The 24585-nt window shown below is 46.8% G+C and overlaps 1 protein-coding gene across 3 annotated transcripts in view; it reads right to left on the bottom strand.

Annotated features, from left to right (window-relative positions):
• The window catches only part of NHS (NHS actin remodeling regulator), a 345836-nt gene extending 338442 nt beyond the window's left edge, over window positions 1-7394 (bottom strand). For 2 of the 3 annotated variants that reach the window (XM_027533107.1, XM_027533108.1), the window contains exon 1: window positions 6246-7393. In XM_027533107.1, coding sequence (XP_027388908.1) covers window positions 6246-6795 — 550 coding nt within the window. In that variant the 5' untranslated portion in view covers window positions 6796-7393. Of the gene's footprint in view, window positions 1-6245 lie in introns of all 3 variants that reach the window. The other variant, XM_027533111.1, reaches the window with a different exon arrangement.
• Window positions 7395-24585: the final 17191 nt, after the last annotated feature.

Genomic DNA, 24585 nt, shown 5'->3' with positions numbered 1-24585 from the left:
CCTTCTTCCCACCATGTGTAAATATCAATTCCATGTGAATCATGGATCTAAATGACAAAGTCCAAACAAAAAAACTTCTAGAACATAGAAGAATATCTTCATGACCCTGGGCTTAGTGAAGAATTTAAAAACAAATAAAACCGAGCACAAAGAACACTCACCATAAAGAAAAGGATCCATAAAGTGGATTACATAAAAACAAGAACTTCTGCTCACCAAGAGGCAACACTAAGAGAGTGAGAAGGTACATGACAGAGGGAGGGTAACTGCAACATCTACAGCTCACAAAGAACCCACACCCACAACGCACAACAACTCCTACAAGAGAAGGAAAAACACACAAAGAACCTTATTGCAAAATGAAGAACAAATGAGGAAAGGAGAACATTCAAGTGGTCAAAAAATATATGAAAATGTTCTCAATCTCATAAGCTGTCAGTGAAGTGCAAATTAAAACCAAAATGAGACTTTTATTAGCTACCCACAGAGTAGCTACAATTAAAAAGACCATACCAGTGTTGGTAAGGACATGGAGCAACTAGAACTTCCATATACTTCTGGGAGTATAAATTGGTACCACTAGTTTAGAAAACTGTTAGGCAGTAGCTACTAAAGCCAAATATCCCCTTTGATCTAGCAATTCCACTTTTAGACATATTCCAAACAATTGTGTACATATATGTGTGTATGTATGTGTATATATATATATATATATATATACACACAATATTCCAAACATAAGCCCACCAGAAAGCACATAGAAAAACATCTGTGGTGATAGCCCTACCCTGGAAATAACCCAAATATTCATCCTTAGAACAGACCAACAAATGGTGGTATATGCACACGATGGAATTTTATTCAGCAACGAGAAGGAACAATCTACTGTATATACAACAACATGGAAGACTCTTACAAATATAATATTGGGTGAGGAACACTAGACACTTAAAGGTATATATACTATGTGATTCCACTTACACGAAGTTCAAAAACAGGAAAACCTAATTGACGGAAGAGGTCTGCCCTTGAGGAAGAGGGTAGTGACGGATAAAACGGGCCTTGGGAGGGTGGTTCAAGATACAGCAATGTTTTCTTCCTTGATCTTGGTGATGGTTATGTGAGATGCTCACTTTGTGAAAGTTAACCAAGCTATACATTTATGGTCTGTGCCCTTTTCTGTTGATTTTCCCGATGGCTCAGTGGTAAAGAATTTGCTTGCAAAGCAGGAGCCACAGGAGATGTGGGTTTGATCCCTGGGTCGGGAGGATCCTCTGGGGGAGGGCATGGCAACACATTCCAGTATTCTTCCCTGGAGAATCCCATGGATAGAGAAGCCTGGTGGGCTACAGTCCACAGGGTCACAAAGAGTTGGACACAACTGAGTGACTTAGCATGAATTTTCAGCTTCAATATAAAAAGTACTTTAAGACTCAGAAACTAAATACAATCACTGCTACTGCTAAGTCACTTCAGTCGTGTCCAACTCTGTGCGACCCCATAGACGGCAGCCCAACAGGCTCCCCCGTCCCTGGGATTCTCCAGGCAAGAACACTGGAGTGGGTTGCCATTTTCTTCTCCAATGCAGGAAAGTGAAAAGTGAAAGTGAAGTCGCTCAGTCGTGTCCGACCCTCAGCGACCCCATGGACTGCAGCCTTCCAGGCTCCTCCATCCATGGGATTTTCCAGGCAAGAGTACTGGAGTGGGGTGCCGTTGCCTTCTCCAAAATACAATCAACAGCAACCCAAAAGCCAATGTCATTCAAATGTCTCAGGATGAACAGTTTGGGGTTGAGCCCCATGAAATAATTCCAAAATCTCCAGTTTTAGTGACCAAAAAACTGGACTGAGTCCATGTTTATGACCGTAAGTCTCAGAAGGCTCTCCATACAGCCAGGGAACCCCTCCATACTTCTTTCCTGCATCCACATTCCCTTCCTGAGACAGCACTAATGCCTTGTCTTCCCTCCTCACATTACCAACACCCTCTCAACTGATGATCTCTCCGAGAAAGTCAGAGAAAAGAGACGGAATTGGGTAAGAACACCCCATCCCACTGCTACCAGTTCACCAGTCCACCTGTCCCTTTGCCCATATCTGTCATCTTCTCTCCAGTTCCTATGGGCGACGGTGCTCTGATCCCTTTCCCTCTCAGCCTCTCAAGGACTTCCATAATTGTCCAGTTCTTTCTCCAGCATCATCAATTCTTCCCTCTACATGGAATCTAAACATGCCTCAATATCAACACCTTTTATGAAAATCTCCCTGGGCCCTGCATTCCCCTCCAGCCACGGCTCCATTCCTCCCCTACCTTCAGAGCAACACTCCTTACAAGAGCTGTCTGTGCTTGCTCTCTCCTCTTCCACTTCTCCTGTTCTCTTCACCCCTCTTATGTGGCCTTCCTCTGTACCCCTCCATTGAAATGGCACTTAGCAAGGCCACTCATTGCTAACAAGGTACCAGACTCAATGGTCTTACATCAGCACTCGTCTTCCTCTCAGAAGCATTTGACCAAAATGATTCCCCTTCCATTCCTGAGACACCTCCTCGTGGCTTCCATCACACCACTCTCCTGATTTTCCTTCTAGCTTGCTCACTGCTCTTTCTTCTCTACTAAACTTTTGAAGTTGGACTGCCCTAGGATAAGTCTTGGCCCCCTTTTCTTTACTCTCTACCTGGTCCTGAGCTCCAGGGTTTCACATATCATCTCTGCCCTTACATCTTGCATCTGCATCTCCAGCCTGGACCTCTCTCTTGAGTTCTGAATTCACACACCTAATTGTCTTAGACACAAGCATCTCATGTTAACATAACACAAACAGAAAAGTATCAGTTCCATTCCCTCCTACCCCAACTATAAAAGATCTACTCTTCCACAGACCTTACCCGTTTTTGGAAATGGACCTTCTATAAGCTATTTAAGGAAAAAAAAAAAAAACCCACTAGGAGTCATCCATAATAATTATTATTATTTTCTGCTCTTATGCCCTGTAACCAATCCAATTGGTAAGTCCTGTCAATTCTATTTGCAAAATGAATTTACAATCTGAGCCTTTCTCATTGTCTACTGAGTCCCAGCCATGGTCACCACTTGCACCGTCTAACTGGTTTACCAGCCTCCAGACTTGCCTCCAGAGTGACTTTGCTGAAGTGTGTGTCAGATGATGTCACCCCTGCAAAAACCACCCCAGCTTGTCTCAGGGCAACAGGAAGAAGCTATCCAAGGATGAAGCAGCATGGAGAATGGTGATATGGGTGGAAAGGCTACACAGGGGTATGGAGGCACCCAGACACATTCAAGGGGGGAGAAAAGGGAAGTCCGATCACTTTTAGGCTTCCTCTTCCTTTGAAACTCCCTTAGGCTTTGAGCAACGCTGAAGGGAGATGCATAACACAGCAAAGGCCATTGGTTCTCCACCCACAAACAGCCCCTTTCCCCTTCCCAGGCGACCCCTGCAGACATTCCCAAACACGACATAGACATTGTATTTTAAATATTTATTTACTTGGCTACACGAAGTCTAAGTTGCGGCATGCAGGATCTTCACATCTAAAAGGTCCCGCATGCCACACCACAGACTTTTGACACCTCTCTGCATGGCCCAGGAGCCTGCTGAGCCCACACCTGGGGTGGGTCTCAGAAGCCAGGGAGTTCAGGCTCCAAGTGTTCTCCATCAGTGAGTGCTGAAAGTTGATGGATAAATACTCCAGCCTCCTCATTTCTCAGCGGAACACTTTCAGGTGTGTGCTGGATTGAACCCCAGTTGCCCACTCCCCCACTCCCTCCCCGTGCTTCATGGGATCCCCTCTCAAAGAAACTCCTTGCACAGAAATCCTTGTCTCCACCTCTGCACACTGAGAAACCCAAATTAAGACACAATACTGTGCTTTTCCTCCCAAAGGTAATGCCTTTATGACATCAAACAGGAACAATGTCATCCTAAATTTATGTGGACAAGAGAAGAGAGAGGTATGGGTACAAAGCATGGAGATCACGTTTTAGAAAAACGTAAAAATAATAGGAGATTTTAAGCCTGTCCCTTTTATTATATGAGCCCCATCTTTATTCATGTATAAATACACATAAACAGAGTATGAAAGAAAGTGAAAAGTGAAAGTAGTCAGTCGTGTCTGACTCTTCGTGACCCTATGGACTGTAGCCCACCTGGCTCCTCTGTCCATGGAATTCTACAAGCAAGAATACTGGAGTGGGTTGCCATCCCCTTCTCCAGGGGATCTTCCCGACCCAGGGACTGAACCCGGGTCTCCCGCATTGTGGGCAAATTCTTTACCAGCTAGGCCACCAGGGAACCGCCTAAACAGAGTATATGTTCATCATACGTTCATCACTTGTAAGCACACACCAAAAATCCCCTTTTCTTCATTAACCATTAGTCTGTACTCCAAACAGTGTAAAGGATTGTATTAAATTCAGGGTACATAACTACCCACCTCTGCCTCTAAAGAAAAAAGGGAGAAAACTCATTCTCTCCAGTGTTGAGTTTCACTTATGAGAAATCTCATTTAAGGGGCAGTGTGTGTCACACACACACACACACACACACACACACACACACACACACACACACACACACACACACACGGGAAATGTATGCACCACTCAACAGTCTGCAAAACTTCCCTCCACTCCTTTTGAAGTGAAATCACCACTCCCCCGACCGCACTCCCTAGATATCAGCGCTGTTGAAAGTGAAGGGCCTGTCCCTGCTGTGTGGTTTGGGGTAAAAAAGGAGGTAGGATTAAAGCGCTCATTTCAAGTCCCAAAAGTAAAATACGACTTGGCCCACGGCAGTCCTAATTCTTTCCAGAACTCATCCCCGGAATTGCCCTTTAAACAACCAGTCATTAACCCAACTCCGGGTCTTTTATAGCTGCGAAAACCGATCGCGCACATCATTTATTCATTACGCTTATTATTATTGTTATTGCAGAAAGCAGCGAATTCCCGGGCCGGGGTTCAAAGGGGTTTTACTTTATTTTATTTTTGGGAAGGAAGGCAGTGCTCGAGCGGGAAGGGTTGGTTAGAAGGCTGGGCCAGGTTGCAGGGCAGAGGTGCCCGGAAGTCCCCGGGGAAGAATGCCGAGAGCGCCCCCGCCCCGCGCGCTCAGCGGCCACCGCGCACCGGCGCAGCTGCTGCAGCAACCGGGGAAGCTTCTTATGTAAGTCGGAGGCGCTGACATCACCTTCGCTGTGAGCGTCGCAGCCGCTGAACTAGGCGCCAAAGGACCGGCATGCTAGCCTAGGGCCCCCGCCCACCGTCCGCTCGGTTCTAAATGACTCCGACACCTCTTGATTTGGCCAACAGTGCGCCAGGGGACCCTCCTGAGCGCCAGAATTACATTTATTGGGAGCCCTGGGATGTCGCAAGAGTGAAGTTAACAGGCAGCAAAGGTGCTCAGGGGTCTTGCACACGCGAGTGAAATTGGATGATAGTACACGTTGGGGTGGGGGGTGGGAGGGGGGCGCAGAACACCTCCAAGATTCTTGGAGGGAAGATGGCATAGAGAGTCATTCAGTAGGAACCCTGTTGTGGTCAGGCCAGGAGAGATGCCCAAGGGTCTCCTCGACCTCCCCAGGGTCCAGGACACTTCTCCCTCCACGCCCCTCCCAGGCCACAAGGCTGGAGCAGAGCGCTTCGGAGTTCACTCTGGGAGGCGTGCGGCGCCACGCTATGGCGCACACAAGCACAGGGCACAAGTCCGGAGCTCGGTGCAGCCCCTGAGGTCACAAGAGGGCCCAAACTGCCACAGTGTAGCAGAAGCCCTAAAAGGCCACTTCTCGAGCCCCCCACCCCACCCCACCCCCGCCAAGCACGCACTGGGATGGGGGTGGGAGGACTACACAGGGCTCAGGACGGGCTGCTGGAAACCACAGAAGTAGCACCAACCCTCTGCCTCCCGAGGAGGGACAGAGAAATCGAGCCCCAGAAGTCAATGACAGACCCCTCTGCCTTCTCTGTCCCCATAAATGCTCCCTCTCAGTCCACCGCTGCCTTTGAGGTCAGAGACCGCCCCCTTTAACTTTCTCCCCTGGCGTCTGCATCCCTCACCCGAACTCTGGGAGGACTGGGGTGAGTTCCAGGGGAGGGGAGGGATGGGGAAGCAAGAGTAAGGTGTAAACCGCAGCAGGCGCGGCGCCGCGGGGCTGGGATTGCGGAGACCACGGAGGGCGCGAGGGCGCGGCGCCGGAGCGAGCGCTAGGCGGGCGGACCGCGCGGGTACTCACGCACTGCCTCCTGCTTGGGGTCCAGCGTGCCAAGCACGCGCTGCACGCCGCCGAGCTTGCCCTGCAGCGCCCAGACGCGACGGTGGGTGAGCTGGATGTCGCTCTCGAGCTCCTGGAAGAGACTGCACGCGTGCCGGGCCACGTCCGAGAGCTGCCGGAGGACGCGGGCCAGCGCCGCGTTGCTGACCGCGCACAGGTCGAGCATGAGCAACACCGCGGTGGCTGCCGCTGAGGACGCCTCGCCAGCCACGGACGCCGCCTCCAGGACCCCTGCCACGCTCTCCTCACCCGCCGCGGGCGCCTCTCCGTGCGGTGGCGGCGCCTGGTCGGTTGGCGCGGGAGGTGGCGGCCCGGGAGGCGCGGGGGGTGCGCGGGGAGGATCCTCTGGCCCCGGCGCCACGGCCTCGTCCCGTCGGCCGGGCAGCTGCAGGGGCGGCGGCGGCGGCGGCGGTTCTGCGCTGCCTCCGATCGCGTCCTCCGCCAGGTCAGGCGCCGGGCGTCGCTGCCGGCACAGCCACTGCGGCTCCACGATCCGCTTGGCGAAAGGCATCCCGCGCAGCCGGGCCGCGACTTTCCGGTCTCCTCAAAGCGCCCCTGGCGAGCGGGGAAGCGGACGCGCCCACCTGGGTGGAGAGGCGGCTGGAGTCCGGCGAAGGTGCGTTCGGGCAGTCCAGATACGCAGGGGGCTCCTTGCTCACCTGGCTTCCTCCTCTTCCCCGCCCTCCCCCTAGCAAATCAGTCCAGCCGGCCCGTGCACCGTTCCCTGAGTAGGATGACAAGCACGGGGCGCAGAAATCCCGGGGCGCGCCTAGGCTCTCCTCACTTGCTTCCAACCCGGGTCGGCTGGCTCAGCTCCATCATTCCTGCGCTCGCCGCCGCCGCCGCCGCCGCCGCCGCCCCGGCCGCTACCGCCGCCACCGCCTATATAAATGGGCGTGTGTGTATGTGTGTGTGTGTGTATGTGTATGCGCGCGCGAGCACGCGCACGCGCGTGTGTCTGGGTGGGTGGGTGTGAGTGTGTGCGCGCGCCTCAGTTTGAAAGTACCCCGGCACAGGCCTCTCCCCGCGCGCCCGTCGGCCGCTCCGGGGAGCAATTGCGCCCGGGATCTCTCGCCCTCTCTGGGCGGGGAGGTGGTTTCGGAAAGGCGCTTTGAAAACCCGGAGAGAGGAATCTGCCTCCAGCCCAGGCGCAGGAGGCGGCGCGGGGGCGGCGGGGCGGACGCAGGGCAGGGGAGGGGAAGGGGGAGAGGCCGGGGCGAGGGGGCGCAGCGCCCTGTGCGGCCGCTGGGAGTCACTGGTGGCCTCACCTCTCCAGGCTTGTTCTGATGCAAAGATACTTCTTCGCCTCGGTGGGGTTAGGATTGAGACTGTCAGCGTGGTGGGGGCGGGGAGTCCTCAAGTTGGGGTTGGGGGTGTAAGGGCGGAAGGAGGGTGGGGTATTGGGGATGCAGCAGCTTTGACGTGTTGGAGCAAGTTGCTTCGCCAAATTCCAGCTCTGAGCACGTCCTTTGCGTTCCTAGCAGGGAAAACTGGGCTGCCCCTCAGAGTGCATCCTGGTGTGGCCAGACTGGCAAACGTGCTGGCTTATACCCCTTCCTGGGTATTCATCTGCCGCTGGGCTGGACCAGGACTCTATAAGAACATCATGAATGAGACCCAAACCACCCATGAGCAAAACCCCAGAAAACTGCTTGCAGAACTCATTGACACGTCAGGTGGGATAAACCAGATTACCTCCCTGTCACCCTACTCTGCTGATCACACACAGGGATGTTAAAGCTCTCCATCACAGAGTGGATGATTCACAGAAGAAAATAGTTTCCCCCTCTGGTTAACTGAAAGGTGTAGTTTCTAAAAAGGCATGTACAGTATTTCGATTGCACCAGTCTAAGGCTGGATGCTGTCAGCCTAAAAGCTAAAAAAGAGTTTGAGAAATGTTAATAAAATGCATGCCTTCATCTCTCCAAAAAGAATACTGTAAAAATATTTTTTTTTATTTTAAAGCCACAAGCCAGATCTTGGGAATGCAGACTTCATTTCATGTGTCTAAAGAGAACATGGAAAAAATATGTTTTATGGCAACAATAAAGCCCTCCAGACCTGTGGTGGGGTCTCCTCTCCACTCTCCCTGCCTTTAGCAGCAGCCTGCATAAGGCCTCACGCTTGGCACTCTAGACGGGCTCACACTTCAGTTATAAAGGCTTCAACAGACATCCCTCTCCTACCTCAGAAAATAACATTTTTGTCGAGAGAGTGTCCTTGTTCATAAAAGATCCAGGCTGAGGATGTGGGGGTAAAAGAACATGATGTCTTCAAGGTACCCGTGGAAGTGGTTCAGTAGCAACAAGAAGAATGATGGTGACAATGTATATGGACAAAGAAGGAAAAAAAGAAAAAAGGACAAAATGTGCAAAATAGTGAGTCTAGATAAAGGGCATATTGGGATTCATGGTACATTTCCTTAAACTTTGAGTTTGTTTCCAAATAAAAAGTGAAAAAAGAGAATATTCTGGAAAAGCATCTTTTGGGAGTTTGTGTGTGTTTTTTTTTTTTTATCTCACAAATCTAAAGAGCTTAGAGCTGCCTGTTTTCAAATTCAGCTTGACTTTTTAAATATGTTCACAATTCTGAACATGAGTTCTTCTAGGTAGCCAAGCCACCCGCTCCTCCCTAAACACTGAGGCAGAAAGAATAATGAGGGTATGTAAAAGCATCCAGTTAGGGGGCCTTGCAATGGGTCTGCCCCACATCTCACTGCCCCTCCCCTGGCACTGCCCTAGTCCTAGCCTTCAGGGGCCAGTGCTTCCAGGCCAGCAGGACATGACCAGGGTGGGGTCTCATTCCTAAGGGGAGCTTTGGATTATTGGGGAATTCCTTCCTTGGCCCTGACCACCAGACAGAGGTGATTGAAGAGGAGGACAGAAAAGTCCCATGGGGAGGGGAAGCTGTCCTCCAGGCCCAGGAGGAGGAGAATTCCAGGAAGTAATTAAGTTCTAGAGCAGGCTAGCTACCTTGGTGTCTGCCCCAACGCAGTCAGCAGAGTCAGGACTTCAAAACGATTCAAAGTACAGTTCGGCTGTGTGAAAAGGGAAACTTTTTGTCATCTCCTGGACTCCTGCTCATGTGCTACATAAAGCCACGTGGACAAAATAAAAAGCTTTGATTGTGGCTATTGATCTCCTTCATTCTCAGTGCCCCCCCCCCACCAAAACGTCCTCTGGTAGCCTGCAGGGACCTCTCAAGGTCACTTCAGCATTTTCTTCTTGATAAGTGTGAAGGATAGCTTTCCTTTCAAAGTCACCAAAAATAAAACTAATACAAATTAAAATATGCATTCATACTGGTGGGCTGATGTCTTTCTCAGTCCACTGGAAGGTGTGAATAAAGGCACTTTTAGAGAAGTGATTGTTAGGCTTCCCAGACACTATCTAAAAACTGTGTGCTAGCTTTGCAAGGGCAGCTTCAGACCACCTCGGGCCTCACTGTATCCCTCTCACTTCAAGCTGCACCCCGACCCCCGTCCCACCCCTCAGCCACGGTTTTAGTTTGGTTCCTACTTCATAGAACTGAAACACGGAAATCATGTCATCATGAGGGGGTGCATGAATATTCTTTGTGCCAATGAATTTTCCATACACCGAGGAGTTGTTGTTCTTATTCAAATCTCAGATTGCCCCATTTGACTCCAAGTTTTCCCACAAAAATCTCTGATGAAAACAAGATTGACATCTGAAGCCAGACTGTTACATCTACTTATGTGCGTGTTCATCTCTCTGGATCACGATCCCCTCCCCCCACGCCCATGTACACATATTTATCACCAAGAGCTTGCAGCCAAAAGGGAAAGAAAGGAGGCATTTAAAAATGACCCCACTGCGGAAGTCCCAGCAGTCATTCATGCAGCTCAAAGGCCAGCACAATCCGCCCATAAACTTAAATGTTCGGTCAGTATAAACCTTATGCCATTATAAAATGAACGAAGCATACTGTGTCAGCACACCCCCCAGTTACACTCATGCCTGTGGCAGTCCAGGGGGGCCGCGGGCTTTGCTGAAGGAAAGGCCTGGCATGGAGGGGCCACCCAGCCCCTTGGCCTCCAGCCTGGCTAGGCTTGCACTCTGCAGAGCCGTCAGCAAGCGGCCCCTGGAACCTCACAAGCAACCAAGCAGAAATACCCGAAAAATTCTTCACCAAAAACGTCTGTTCTGTTTCAAATACACCAGCATAGATGCTGCACCGCCATTATTTATGCTTGAAAAATATTTCTTTTGTCCTAGAAATTCCAGGAGACACATGGGCTTGTTAGAATAACCGTGTAATTATAGTGACTGGAGTCTCCCTCCCTCCACTCAGTAGCACCTACTCCTCACAGAATCACTTTTATTCACTCCTGAAAGTCCTGCCACTAAGTAAAAAGCTATTAAATAAAAAACATTTTCAGTCAGTTTACTGGTCAAAATTATGAGCCTCCCATCTCAAGCCAAGTTACCTGAACCATTTTGCAATAGGAACATCTATCAAGTTTACATAAGGAAAAAGCAACAATTGGAAAGTAAATGAATGTGGTTTGTCCATAAAACGTAATGTGAAGATATTTTGTAGTGGGGGTACCTTCCACTTGCCAAAGGTGGAAGCATAGATTTCAGAGTCTGGAGCATGGGCTGGAGAATAAAGGAGAAGCTGCCATTCTTGGGAAACTACTGGAGAGTCATATGGTTCACATTCAAGCAGAACACTTTTTGGAGCTCACGGTTATCCTATACTCAAACTGCACCCACAAATAAAGTTAGAGCACAGAAGAACACCTTGAGGGCAAAAGAAAAGCTGAAGACGAGAGAGCCGTGAAACACATGGGGAGAAGGCATCCGCACGGCCACAGAGAAGGCTGCAGAAGATATTACTGGCCTCTCTCTCCACATCAGGGTTCCCAGGGATCTTCTCCCCAGTGCTGTTATTTGCTGAGCTCTGAGATTCCCCAGTTCCCGCTCTCCTTTAGCCGTACTGGGGCACGGGAGGAAGCCAGCAGCCCGTGCTTATACACCGTCCCATTGGAACCAGCACGTTTTCTCCCAGATCTGTGGTTCACAGCATGGACATTATGTCCAAAGCCTTCTTGAATTAGTTTCTGAGACTCAAAAGTTCAAGTTCTTCTAGTTCAAGAACCTCAAATTTGGTCTTATGTACCCATGTTCCCAGGGCTTCCCCGGTGGCTCAGTGGTAAAGAATCCACCTGGCCAATGCAGGAGACATGGGTTTGATTCCTGGGTCAGGAAGATCCTGGAGAAGGAAAGGGCAACCCACTCCAGTATTCTTGCCTGGGAAACCCCATGGACAGTGGAGCCTGGTGGGCTACAGTCCATGGGGTGGCAAAAGAGACACGAGTTAGTGTCTAAACAACAACAATCCATGTTCCCAGGAAACAGCAGAGGGAAAAATTCATTAAATATCAAAATGTGAATCCACCGTACACATAAGTTCAGGTACCTGACTCTTGACAACTATCATGTGTATAATTTCCAGGGCGGTGGTGGAGGGCAGGGGGTGGTGAAACTATATACCACAACAGAGGATTTCCTTTGTTTTCGTTTGTACTTTTCTTCCTCAAAATCTTCATCTATGAAGTATGCAGGACAGGGTTGTTTTTTTTTTTTTCCTGCATTTTACTGGCAGGGAAACATGGGCAGAAAAAAAAATCATGCTATTAAATGGTTTTCCCAAAATGCCAAAGACAGCAAATCCAAAGACTGTTGCAACCAGCCTTTTTATCTTCCCTGCAAAGAACTGTTGATTACTCACATTGTTTCCAATAGGAGAGATTTCAACTTCTTTCTTATCTTCAAAAATCCTAGCCTCACATTTTAAAACTGAATATAATTTTAAACATGCTAAATCTGGATCTAGTCAGAACTGCAAATACATCAAAATAACGGACAGAGTTAAAGCAGATGGTGATAGCAAACAACCAGGGAGTTTCATTCACTTATTCGTCCCTCTGGTTATGCAACAAACATTTACCGGAAGCTTTATTTACTGAGTGCAAACATTTATCGGGTGCTCAGGCCTCTCTTGGCTGTCAGGGATATAAAAGGAAAGAAGGCACAAACATCGCTCTCCAAGGGTGGAATCTAGTAGGGTAGATAGACATGTAAACAAACAATGGCAGGGCAACGCGGGCAAGCTGTAATAGAGAGAGGAATTAAGTGCTGCCCAGAATCCCAGGGCGATTACCACTGTCTGGGGGGATCCAGACTGGAGCAGGGATGCTAAAAGCAACTCGGGTTTCAGTGCTGCTTCTTACAGCTTAGAAACAGAAAGATTGAAGCTGAGACCAAGCATCACCACATGGTTAAAAGCAAAACACAGGGGCCCAAACTGAGACCCTCCAACCAGCTGCGAGGGAAGATGAGCTTCTGACTAGTATCATTAAAGGGCATTTGCAACAAATCTTTTCAAAATCCTACAAACCAGTTGGTGGGAGAAAGAATGTGGAAATTATGTTGCTTTTCTTTTGAAAGCTGACTTAAAAAGTTCACTCTTTGGCAGGGCTCGCTTTAGAAAGAGGAAGTGGATTTTTAATATATTTACTATAAAGCAAAGTCTTCGACTGGGTAAAGTGAACCACCATCTCTGGAGCACATGGCCCTAATAAAGCGAAACAGCCATTCCCCAAGGGTTCACAAGCTCCCCGCCGGCACCGCCCTTTTTTTTTTTTTAAAAACTGTTCAGATTTTGGTCTCCAAGCACCCTTCTGTAAGGAAAACACCCAGTGCTGGCCTTGACCCAGAGGAAGTGCTTTGGACTGTGGTGGTCCTGAAGTAAATCAGCTCCAAGAGAGGAACTTGACGGAGTGAAATCTATGACTCGCATTATCAGTCTGGGATGGAGTCCTTGTGAACGGCGGAGGCAGCAAACTTCAGACTTTATCAAGATCGTTGTGCTCATTAAGGAAGTGAAATTAAGCCAGATTTGAAGGAAAGCACTGGAGTAATTACAGAGTTATGAAGATTTAAAAGCTATGCGCCTGGGCACGCAGAGCGCAACGTGTTTCCTTTGGGTTCAGAGACACCGCAATTACAGGGCTTAAGGGTAGCAGAGCACCGAATTAGAACTCCCCATTAGTTTGATTAATCACTGATGTAAGTGCAGGCACTGCAAATGGCTATGGCTCAGCTTGATTTGTGTCTCTTCCTCGCCTCCCTCTCCCCCTTTCTCCCTCTATTTCCTTTACAAGATGAGGGGGTCAGGGAAGAATACGAACCTTGTATTAATGATAAGACACTGGGTGCAAGAAAAGTTAAAACTTCCTAAAGCTTAATGATTTCCCTACATTGGTGCTGGCTTTGCCAAGACTTGTATAATAGTGTGTTCTTTCTGCCTCCCAGGCTGTTAAATGGTAATGGTACAGCAGTGACATGTTAGTAAATCTAATAAGAAAACCGGAGAATAAAGTATTTTATGTGGGTGTAGAACAAGTTAACATCCCCATAGAAAGCTCACCAAGATAATAATATATGATATTGCATTTGACAGGCTATAACAAAAAAACAAACAAGAACCCCCAATATCTAGCCAATTAGCAAAAATGGGTGAGAGCCTGGCTCTTTTGAAGGAATTGTTACACCCTTCAGATAAAATTGACTTATAAATCTACTTGCAGAAATGCTGTCTTTCCTGGGAAAATGATGCTGCTGGTGTGAGGTAAGTATTTTGGGGTCAGGATATTTGACTTGGTGCCTCCATGTCAATATAACCAAAAGTATGGCCAATGTTTTATGAATGGGGAAGACAAAGGCTCAAAAAGTCAGTGCACTAATTCAAACCTAGCACAACCACTCAGAGGAAGAACGCTGTAAAGGAAAATCCAGAATTCTTGGCACAAAGGCACTTTACTGGACAGGCCAGCCTTTGAATTGTGCGCTGAGATGACCCTTGATGGGAAAGGTGGTTTTGTCAGCAGGAGATTTTTAAATAAAAAATGTCACTGAAATTTATTTCTGTGGCCCTTTTCATATTTGCATGTGAACTACAGGGCTCCTGGGATCAAATGGGAGACAACTGACCAGCCATGCCTCTTAAATTATTTTTCCGGAGGTGTTTTCTTTCTCCACCTCAATTGTAAAGATCCAGGAATAACAGCCCAGTGAACAAAGTAGACATTTTTATTTCTCATCCTGTCTCAATGGTCTCATAATGGGTTCAATAAGAGTCTGGAAATAATGAAAGCTTCTCCATGGAGAAACACAAGACTCACTATACGAAAACAGCAGCGCCTTGGAGTCTCCTATAGTAACGGCAACACCAGAAGAAACATTGCAGCAGTCCGATTTTCCCCCTTAAAAGAAAAAGAATTTTAAAGGTGATCATCGTCCACACTCACTAGGGTACAGACGGAATATCAGGCCACTAAGTGAAAAATAAAATAGTTATCCAAGAATTCTGTTGGAAAAAAAAAAGTGGTAAGCAAGTGCCTGGGTTACAGGCTCATTTTGATTTGTTTTGAAACATGTCTCAAGTATTTCCTGGACTTCCCTTGTGGCTCAGCTGATAAAGAATGCGCCTACAATGCGGGTTTGATCAAAGACCTGGGTTTGATCCCTGGGTTGGGAAGATCCCCTGGAAGAAGGAAAAGCTACCCATTCCAGTATTCTGGCTTGGAGAATTACATGGACTGTACAGTCCATGGGGTCGCAAAGAATCAGACACCACTGAGCGACATTCACTTTCAAGTATTTCCTGTGGGATTTGGGAAGAAGCTCAACCCTGGTTGCTATGAAAGTCATCAGAAAATGGATGGGGAAGGAGAAAAAGAGAAAAAAGGATTTGAGGGTTTTAAATCATTTTCCATTTTTCTTTGAATTTTGCCTTTCTTTGCCCTTAGGAGAGACAGTGTTCATTTTCAACCACCTGTAGCCTTGCTCAGGTTTGCTACTGTGACAGACACAGTCATCTGCCTCCCCACTAACCCCTTCTCCTTTTCTAACAGCATCTCCATTGTGTTCCGGGTGGCAATGGCAGCAGCCAGTCTGCTCCCCATCCTAGACTCCCTTGCATTCAGGATGGTCCAGATGACGCAGTTCTGGATAAAGACTTCCCTTCTCGTCTTTGGCCCTGGGGAGTAGACTGGAGGCTGAGAGGGAAGGGCTGTCCTGCCACTGTGATGGACGCAAAGATGAAAGCAAAGGCGTAAGCCTCTTGGAGTGTAAATAACAGAGCAGAGTGATGCCCCAGGCCTGGCATCCCCCACTCCAGATTTCTTTTTTTTGTTGTTTTTGTTTTATTTTTTATTTTTTTTAATTTGATTTTATTTTTAAACTTTACAATATTGTATTAGTTTTGCCAAATATCGAAATGAATCCGCCACAGGTATACATGTGTTCCCCATCCTGAACCCTCCTCCCTCCTCCCTCCCCTACCCTCCCTCTGGGTCGTCCCATTGCACCAGCCCCAAGCATCCAGTACCGTGCATCGAACCTGCAGATTTCTTGCATTGTGAAAAAAATAACCCTCTATGCAAGCCAGTTACTACACGTGGTCAGATGTAGCTCTGATTAACAGGAGTCCCAGTTCCTTACAAAAGCATTGCTCCAACAGTCCAGCACCAGAGCTCTGGATCTTCCTCATTCATTCATTCCACAGATGTCATGCAACAAATACCTACTATGTGTTTGTGACTATTCTGGGAACCAAGGAATCGCCTTTGAATTAAACAAAACAAAGACATGCCCTCAAGGTGTTTCCCTTCCAGTTAAACAGCATTAAATCATCATTGTCCAATAACAAACAGTTTACATATTCAAAACATGGTGCTAGTCCAGTTCTAAGATAAAGAAGTACTACAGATGTCGTGTAGAACATGACAAATATAATTAACATTGCTGTATGTTACATATGAAAGTTGTCAGAGTAAATCCCAAGAGTTCTCATCACAAGAAAAAGACTCTGCTTTTCTATTTCTTTAATTTTGTATCTATATGAGATGACAGATGTTCACTAAACTTATTGCGATAATCATTTCGTGATGGTTGTAAATCAAATTATGATGCAGTACATCTTAAACATATAAGATTCTATATGTCAATTATACCTCAATAAAAGTGGAAGGAAAAAAGATGATTCTACTGGGTTCATATACTTAAAATAATAAAAAAGAAATGATGTCTGTAGCAGGTGATGCAGAGTCCCTTGCAGAACGCCTTCACCTGGCTGGAGCACTCAGCTTCACACGGCTGTAGACATGGGCTGCTCACAGTTGCCACCTGCTCTGGAGGATTTCCTGTGTCCCACTCAGGCTACCCGGGAGGTTACATCCCTCTGGAAGGGCAGGCAGGGCCAACGACTCAGTGGTACAGGGTGGAACACTCTCTGTGCTGCTATCCACACCCCAGAGCTCTTTGTGGTATCAGGCTGAGGCTGCCTTGTGCCTGAATCTATCTACATCTTTGCTCACCTCCTTCCCCTGCCAGCCCTGCTTCCCTCACCCACTAATCCCCGAGAGCTCTCTCTCATGACATCATCTGCACCAAACGTTCCCTTCCTCAGGCTCTGCTGCTGAGAACACCACGTATGACAGGATCTGCTTCCATTTTTCTTTCATTGATAAAGAGTATAATTTTTTCATTTCCCCTGCTTGAACAAACCATCTGACCACTTTCTCATTTTAATTAAGGTTCATAGAAATTAGAGGGGCTGACTTATAACTCAGAGCTTATTATCATTCAACTAAATACAGCTAGCTACCATGTTGGTTCTGACCAGTACAACACCCTAATTGTTCTAATAAATTGTTGCTGTTGTTCAGTTGCTAAGGCATGTCTGACTCTTTGCAACCCCATGGACTGTAGCACGCCAGGCCCCCTGGTCCCCCACCATCTCTAATAACAAGCCATTAATCTTTCACCTTCAACTGATCAGCAGATAAGAAAAGATGCATAAAGCTTCTGAATACTGAAGAAGAATGTCATGAAAAGTATAAAAACAAGAAAAGTTATGAAAATCTCCTCTAGATCAGTATTCAACTGATTTCATATCTTAGGTACACATTAGGATGCGGCTGGTACCTCAGAAACTAATGTTAAAAGTATCATGACGATTATACCCATTTTGCATTTGTTGGGAATAAATACTATCCATACTGTAATTTGTTATAAACAATAGCACCAAATATTTCATATTTTGTCTTGGTCTGCTCAGGCTTCCATAACAAAATACTAAAGGCTGGGGGACTTGAACAACAGAAATGTATTCTCACAGTTCTGGAGGCTGAGAGTCTGAGATAAGGGTGCAAGCATGGTTGGGTTCTGGTGACGAACCTTTTCCTGATCTGTAGGCTGCCTTCTAAGTGTGTCCACATATGGTGGAGAGAAAAGGGCTATTTGGTCTCTTTCTCTTCCTACTGGAGTGGGGAGCCATTCCCTTCTCCAAGGGATCTTCCCGACTCAGGGATCAAACCCAGGTCTTTTGCATTGCAAGCAGATTCTTTACCATCTGAGCCACCAGGGAAGCCCTTCTCTTCCTCTGTTGTTGTTCAGTCACTCAGTTGTGTCTGACTCTTTGCAATCCCATGGACTATAGCATGCCAGACTTCCCTGTCCTTCACCATCTCCCCAGAGCTTGCCCAAGTTCATGTCTATTGCATCGGTGATGCCATCCAACCATTTCATCCTCTGCCGCCCTCTTCTCCTTTTGCCTTCAGTCTTTCCCAGCACCAGGGTCTTTTCTAATGAGTCAGTTCTTTGCATCAGGTGGCCAAAGTATTGGAGCTTCAGCATCAGTCCTTCCAATGAACGTTCAGGGTTGATTTCCCATCATGGGGGCTCCACCCTCATGACCTCAGGTTAACCATATCACTTCCCAAAGACCTTACCTCCAAGTACCATTTCATATTATTTTTAAAACTCCCCAATGTGTCAATAAAAAGCACAAAATGAAAGAATTATTAACACTATGTCATGAAAATAGTTTTTGTCTATTTTGATGCTTGAACATAAATTTAAATTTGCACTAAACTTTAATATACATTCAGTCTAAGACCACATAGGAAATAATATGTCAATTTAAAATGAATTTGTTGACATTCTTATATAAACAACTTAAAGGTAAATAAATTGTGTCACCTGTCGAGTATAAAAATATCAGAATTTATCTTTATAGCTTTTCTAAGTGTTAAAATTGCATTAAGATGAATTTCCTAGTATAAGTTTGAATTATCTGTTAATCTCAAATTAAACAGTATTTGCTTAAACTCAGATATTTCATCATTCACTACACAAAAAAAGATAAAATGACTTTAACATTTTAAGGGACTGAAAAGATGGCAGGTTATTTTCAAAGTGGTTGAAGTATCCATGAGATGGAAATACTAAAACAAGTTGATCTCGAGTTGCACATGATCTGAATAACTGTGACTATCTTGTCCTAAGTTGATCTGTGAGCTGTAGCATGCCTGGGGCCCTTGATTTATCAGCCATTATATTAGTAGGTAGTCAGATAACAGTCCTTAAGTGCCTTCCTCTCTCCTAGAACCTGTCGTGTCATACTGTATTTTTTGGAACAAGTAGTAATGGACTTACTCAAGGAAAAAAGTACACAAGATGTGAGATGAACAAGTCTCTTGACTGGAAAAACTCTGAGCTGAGTTTATGGAATCTCCAGCTTTAGAGATATATTAGAATGTCTCTCACCTCAACATCTGGTGTTTAAACATTCAGTTACTTAGAGGGAAGGAAATGAACTAAATGACCCTTTCAATTCTAAAACTACATGTTTCCAACCACTGGTGTTCAATATTAATCCAAGCTGAGCTATTCCATGCTGCTTTATGTCTTCAATGTTAAAGCCCATGAAATGCATGCACATTGTAGACAGAGTCTAGACCACAAGCACAAAGCAGTGCATAAATGAAGATAACCAGAGAGAACCATGATCTGAAAGATAAGATACCCAAACTGAGTTTCCATTTGGAGAAACTAACTCATCAACTTTATAATAACTGCTGTGTTTTTTCCTACCCAAAACATGGGATTCCGTCTTATTAAAGCCCTGAAATTCATATGACCTTTTTTCCTCCTTCATCTCTTTCTCCCACAGATGCCAACCGAGTAGCTAAAACCTAGAACTAATTGACAGGTCTGCCCATGCACTGCCAAAACTCTGCAAAATCCCCCTGGGTGATTTTTTGTAAATAGAGGTTTGGATCTATTTTTTAAAGATAGCATTTTGATTAAACATTATACTGAGTTATAAAACCAAACTTAATACTTTATATGAGTTCTTTATATATCAATGCTGACATTTATTTATTATATATGTTGTAAATAGACAAAAGCAAATTCAAATCTTTGTATTGAATGGTGGTTTACTTTCCTCTTTCCTCACATTTTAAGAACTCCTGTAATGAGTCTAAAAAGTTGTCACTGTAAGGATTTCAACTGGTATGAAGTTAGCCCTCCATGCTTAGGGTAGGATCCAAAGGGTAGAGCCTGGGACTCAGAATCAGAATCTCAGAAAACAGTACTCTCTCGGTGACTTCAGTGACATTCCTTGGGCAAACTACTCATCCTTTCTTTTCTTGCTTCTCTTTCAAGTCATAATTCTCATCTTTACATACAACAGTTCTGAAAATAAGCCTCAACAAAAGAGCTTGGTGATTTGGGGATGAAATGAACCATCAAGTACTGCTATCTCCAGTATGATGTTTTCCAAGGAGGAAATGACTCCTCTAGCCTTTTCTCCATAACTGTCTAAACCAATTTCCTTGGAAAACATGCCTGGAGGTTTGTCCATTTCAAATGATGCAAACAAAAGGATCCTTCCTAACTCTGGGGTCTCAAGGCAAGACTGGGACACAACTGAGCAACTGAACTGAACTGGACTAACTCTCTGGAGTTACTCTTCTGTGGTCTAAGAGGATTATTAGGCAACAGCTTCCCAGGAGGTAAACGGTCCCAAACACATTCCCACTACTTCTTCCAGTACCTCCACCCACCTTACAAGACCACTTTTCTGTCTTCAGGATACACTTCTGAAAATGAGTACACACTGCTTCTTACCATGGTGTGATCCCAAGCCAACATGAGGGTACGCTCCCCTTCTCCCCCAGCTACCGTTATTTCTTCACATGTGAATCCAGGGTTCAGTCCATTCAGTAAGGTTTTTAATTTTTCTCAAAAATGCTCTATTAGATGCAGGATGAGAAACAGGGGGTTACCTTGGGTCTGCTGCTGCCGCTAAGTCGCTTCAGTCGTGTCCAACTCTGTGCGACCCCATAGACGGCAGCCCACCAGGCTCCCCCGTCCCTGGGATTCTCCAGGCAAGAACACTGGAGTGGGTTGCCATTTCCTTCTCCAATGCATGAAAGTGAAAAGTGAAAGTGAAGTCACACAGTCGTGTCCGACTCTTCATGACCTCATGGACTGCAGCCTACCATGCTCCTTCGTCCATGGGATTTTCCAGGCAAGAGCACTGGAGTGGGGTGCCATTGCCTTCTCCTTGGGTCTACTTCAGGGTTTTATGTGGTTCTCAACCTTGTCTGCACGTTGGAATCACCTAGGAAGCATTGAAAATGATCGCTACCTGGCTTCCTATCACCAACTCCACTAAGAAGGTCTGGTCTAAATGGTCCAGGGTGCAGCCTGGAGATGAGAATTGTTTAAACCCCCTAGATGTTTCTAAGATTCAACCAAGGCTAAGAATCAACTGGAGTTACAAGATTTGACTTAAGTACTGTCACTAATTAGCTCTGTGACCTTGAGCAAAAGAACTTTTCATTTATCCAATAGGTATTCCTTCGCAGCTTGTTGTATGCAAGATAGTGCTAGGGACTTTATCTCTACAGCCTCTAAGGTAAGTGAATTGGACTCAATAATTTATTTATTCATTCAGCAAATGAGTATTGAGTGCCTACTATCTGCCGGACACCAGGCAGGACACCAGAGGTACAGCCGTGAATTCGATGGACAGACTCCCTGCCCTTGTGGAGCTTATAGTTTAGTTAAGGGAGTGAAAATGAAAGAGCAACATCATAAAAAAGGGTGGGAAGATAACAAGAGGGTCTGGCAGTCAATATGAAGAGAGTAGGAGGAGGGGTGGAGAAGGTGGGGAAAGGAGAGAGGCACATGTGGTTCAGTCGCTCAGCCGTGTCCGACTCTTTGCAACCCCATGGACTGCAGCCTGCCAGGCTCCTCTGCCAGTGGGATTTCCCAGGCAAGAATACTGGAGTGGGTTGCCATTTCCTGATCCTCCCGACCCAGGGATTGAACCTGGGTCTCCTGCATTGCAGGCAGATTCCTTACCATCTGAGATCTCAGGGAAGCCAATAAGAAAAAGTCAAGGAGATAATATCTCCAGGACTTGGTGATGGACATGATAGAGGAGTGAGAGAGAAAGGGAAGAAGGCCAATTCCTAGGTCCCAAGATTGAGGGTCATTCACTTAGGGCAGAATGTGAGAGAAGAATCATAGCCAACCCAGAAGGTTGTAGGGGTCTAGAGCTAAAGCATATGAAACTGGGGCAATGGAAGCAACTGCCATCTCAGACAGAGCTCAGGGCAGAGGCGGGACCCTAGCTGAGAAATGCAGTGATTCTCACAAGAGGTCATTTCCGGACCTGGGCTGGGTTTTTATATCGCTAAAGGTGAGGCCACTAAAGAGCCTGAAGCCACATGCCGGGGAGTGGAGAGCGGTAGGGAAAGAGAGAAACAAGATCCACACCTACTGTTGGATAATCTGAAGAGTAAACACATGTATGTCCCTCTCCTGGGGGGCAGCTCTGAAGGACCGGTGGACAGAACACCACTGCTTGACTGAGTCACGCTGGGGGCAAGGTCCTGCTTGGAGAAAGGAATGTATCCTGGGTGAGAACAGCTCCAGTGGATAAACATTTCCAAAAGGCGGGAGGCGCATGTGGAAGGAGAGAGGGCAAGGGCAAGCTGAGGAACTGAGGTCTTCCTCTAAGTGTTTCTACCCTCTCCGAGAAAACTTCAACTTCTCGTGTGTTTCTGAGGTTCCAGTCTTTCCTTCACATATGTTTGTTCCCCCTTTACTGCTCCTCCAACCCTGAGCACAGACTGAGAGCCCCACATAAGGGTGTACCTGTGCAAGGGAGGAAAGTGAGAGCTGGGACTCCCAGTTACTTCCTGAAGCTCCCAGGGATCCTTGCAGAGGGAACAGCAACTTACCAAGAGGAAGGTCCATCTCAGAGCCGGACGTCTATCCTTGGGGATGTTTGTAACGCCTCCTGGTGGAGTTGGGAGTAATACACAGAGAAGTGGAGTGATAGGGGTGTAGGGGTGGACAACTTGAGATGGGGCTGGGAATCAATCCGTCCCTTTCCCATATACCATGGGGAAGCAACCCTGAGGAGTGAGATGGAAACTTCCATTTGATGTACAGAGGCAGAACACCAGGCACAGTGCCTGGTTCAGAGTTGGCAATCAGCAACTGGCAGCCATGATGATGGTTATGATGATTATGACTATTGAGATTCAGTTGCTATAGATATCCTGTGGCCTTAAATGATCCTAGAATGGTTCACAGAGGAAGAAGCCCCACAGGCTTAGAACAAGTAGATTATAATGCGGAGGGTTTGAGGACACAGTCAATAATCCAGCTCCAAATCAGTCCTTAGCCTTCCTTTCCAGCAAGTGTATGCTGGCCAACTGATGTTCATGTAACTCCCACTCAGACCACTGCCTGAGGAGGGCAGAAGACGCTGCAGGAGGCGAGAGAAAAATCAGAGCAAAACAGGGCCAAGAGGTGGGATGGGAATGGAGAAGAGAGGAGGATAGGGCCAGTCAGGGTCCCAACAGGGAACAGACGGGATATTCCAATGAGGATGATTTGCAGAGGGTTCTTTCACAGAGGGCCAATGGCAGTGGGTGGGAAAGTGCAGGAACTCAGAACAAGAGGCAGCAGAGCTGTTACCATCCACAGGCTTACAGGTTTGATGGGAGAGAAGTTACCTGGAGAAGACGGTCACACAGGCTTCCCTAAAAGAAGCAGTGACCTTAGGTCAAGGGACAGTCAGCCCAAAGAGGTGACTGAGCAGAATCGATGTCTGGACCTCACAGTCCTCCCACCTTTTGATCTACTTCCAGAACTCTCAATAATTTAGACGTAGCTGGAAGTTTCTGCACAAGGGAACCATGTTGACATAATCCACAGAGCACCCAGGCCACAGAGCAGGAAGGCACCCCACTTCCCCCCACCACCATGCCCCGCTTTGGGAAGTTCACCTTAGGCCACTTTGCTTTTACAAAAGACATACATCCACACCTGTATTCCCTAACCAAAAGAAATCCAAAGAGATTCTCACTTTTACAAGAAAAGGCAAAAAGGGGAAATAGTGCTCAGCGTTTGTTTTGCAAGGAGCAGGTTACAGAGGCAGCAAGCACCCCCAGAGGTGAGAGGGTCGCTGCCACACTCCTCCTTGGGACCTGTGCTCAGCATCTCAGCAGCCAGTCGTCAGGCTTTTACCCAGGTCTGGGAACATCTGGGCTTTATCTCGATTTATTGGGTGCATCCCATAGCAAGATGTGTTTGAAGGTCATTGCTTCCTGAAAGTTTTCATAGGAACACTCTACTTTCAGATAGTGGAGAAACTTGTATTGGGTTTTTTTGACGTTTGTGTGTGTGAGAGTGTGTGTGTAAAGAGAAGACCCCAGCCCGTCGGCAGCAGGACAGGCAGAGTTTATCTCAGAAATGATGATGGGTTTATAGTCACCATCCAAACTCTCTCTTCATTCTTGGGGTGACAGACAAGCCTCATTCTGAAAACAGCCACATATAGGAATAAGCAGAGAACACCCTGGCAAAGAAGCAGAGTTTTACTGGGGGAAGGGTGCTAACAGGACCACAGGGAACTAGAAAAGTTACTATCAGGGGGCAAGAAGAGGTGCCAGGGTGGAGGGGGAAAGCAGAAGAGCTCATAAAAGAAAATAAACATTGGGCAGAGGACGGCATGGAGTAGAAGGTGGCTGGACAACGTGTAGCTGGGGTCTGTGATAAAGGGCTGTGGCCTGAAATCAGGAAGTGATGTGGGGGGCAGGGGATGGGTTCCTGTTGAGATATCACATTTTTCATAGTCCAAGACTTCACTTTCTTCTCTTTTACCTAATGTCCTCCCAGAAGTCCTATAGAGCTTTCCCTAACACTGCAGGGTGTGTGGGTGTGTGTGGGGGTGTGTGTATGTGTGTTTTCACTTGTCACTAAATGATCAGCATTCAATGAAACACTTCTATTTTGGGGGCATTACCATCTCTAAAACAAGACGCAGAAAAGCAGAGGCAACTAGGGGCTGCATTTAATCTTCTCTAATATCGCAGTGCGAAGGAAACTGGGGAATG

The sequence above is a fragment of the Bos indicus x Bos taurus genome, chromosome X (assembly GCF_003369695.1).
Source record: "Bos indicus x Bos taurus breed Angus x Brahman F1 hybrid chromosome X, Bos_hybrid_MaternalHap_v2.0, whole genome shotgun sequence".
NCBI classification, from domain to species: domain Eukaryota; kingdom Metazoa; phylum Chordata; class Mammalia; order Artiodactyla; family Bovidae; genus Bos; species Bos indicus x Bos taurus.
This window is presented reverse-complemented; position numbering and strand designations above follow the sequence as displayed.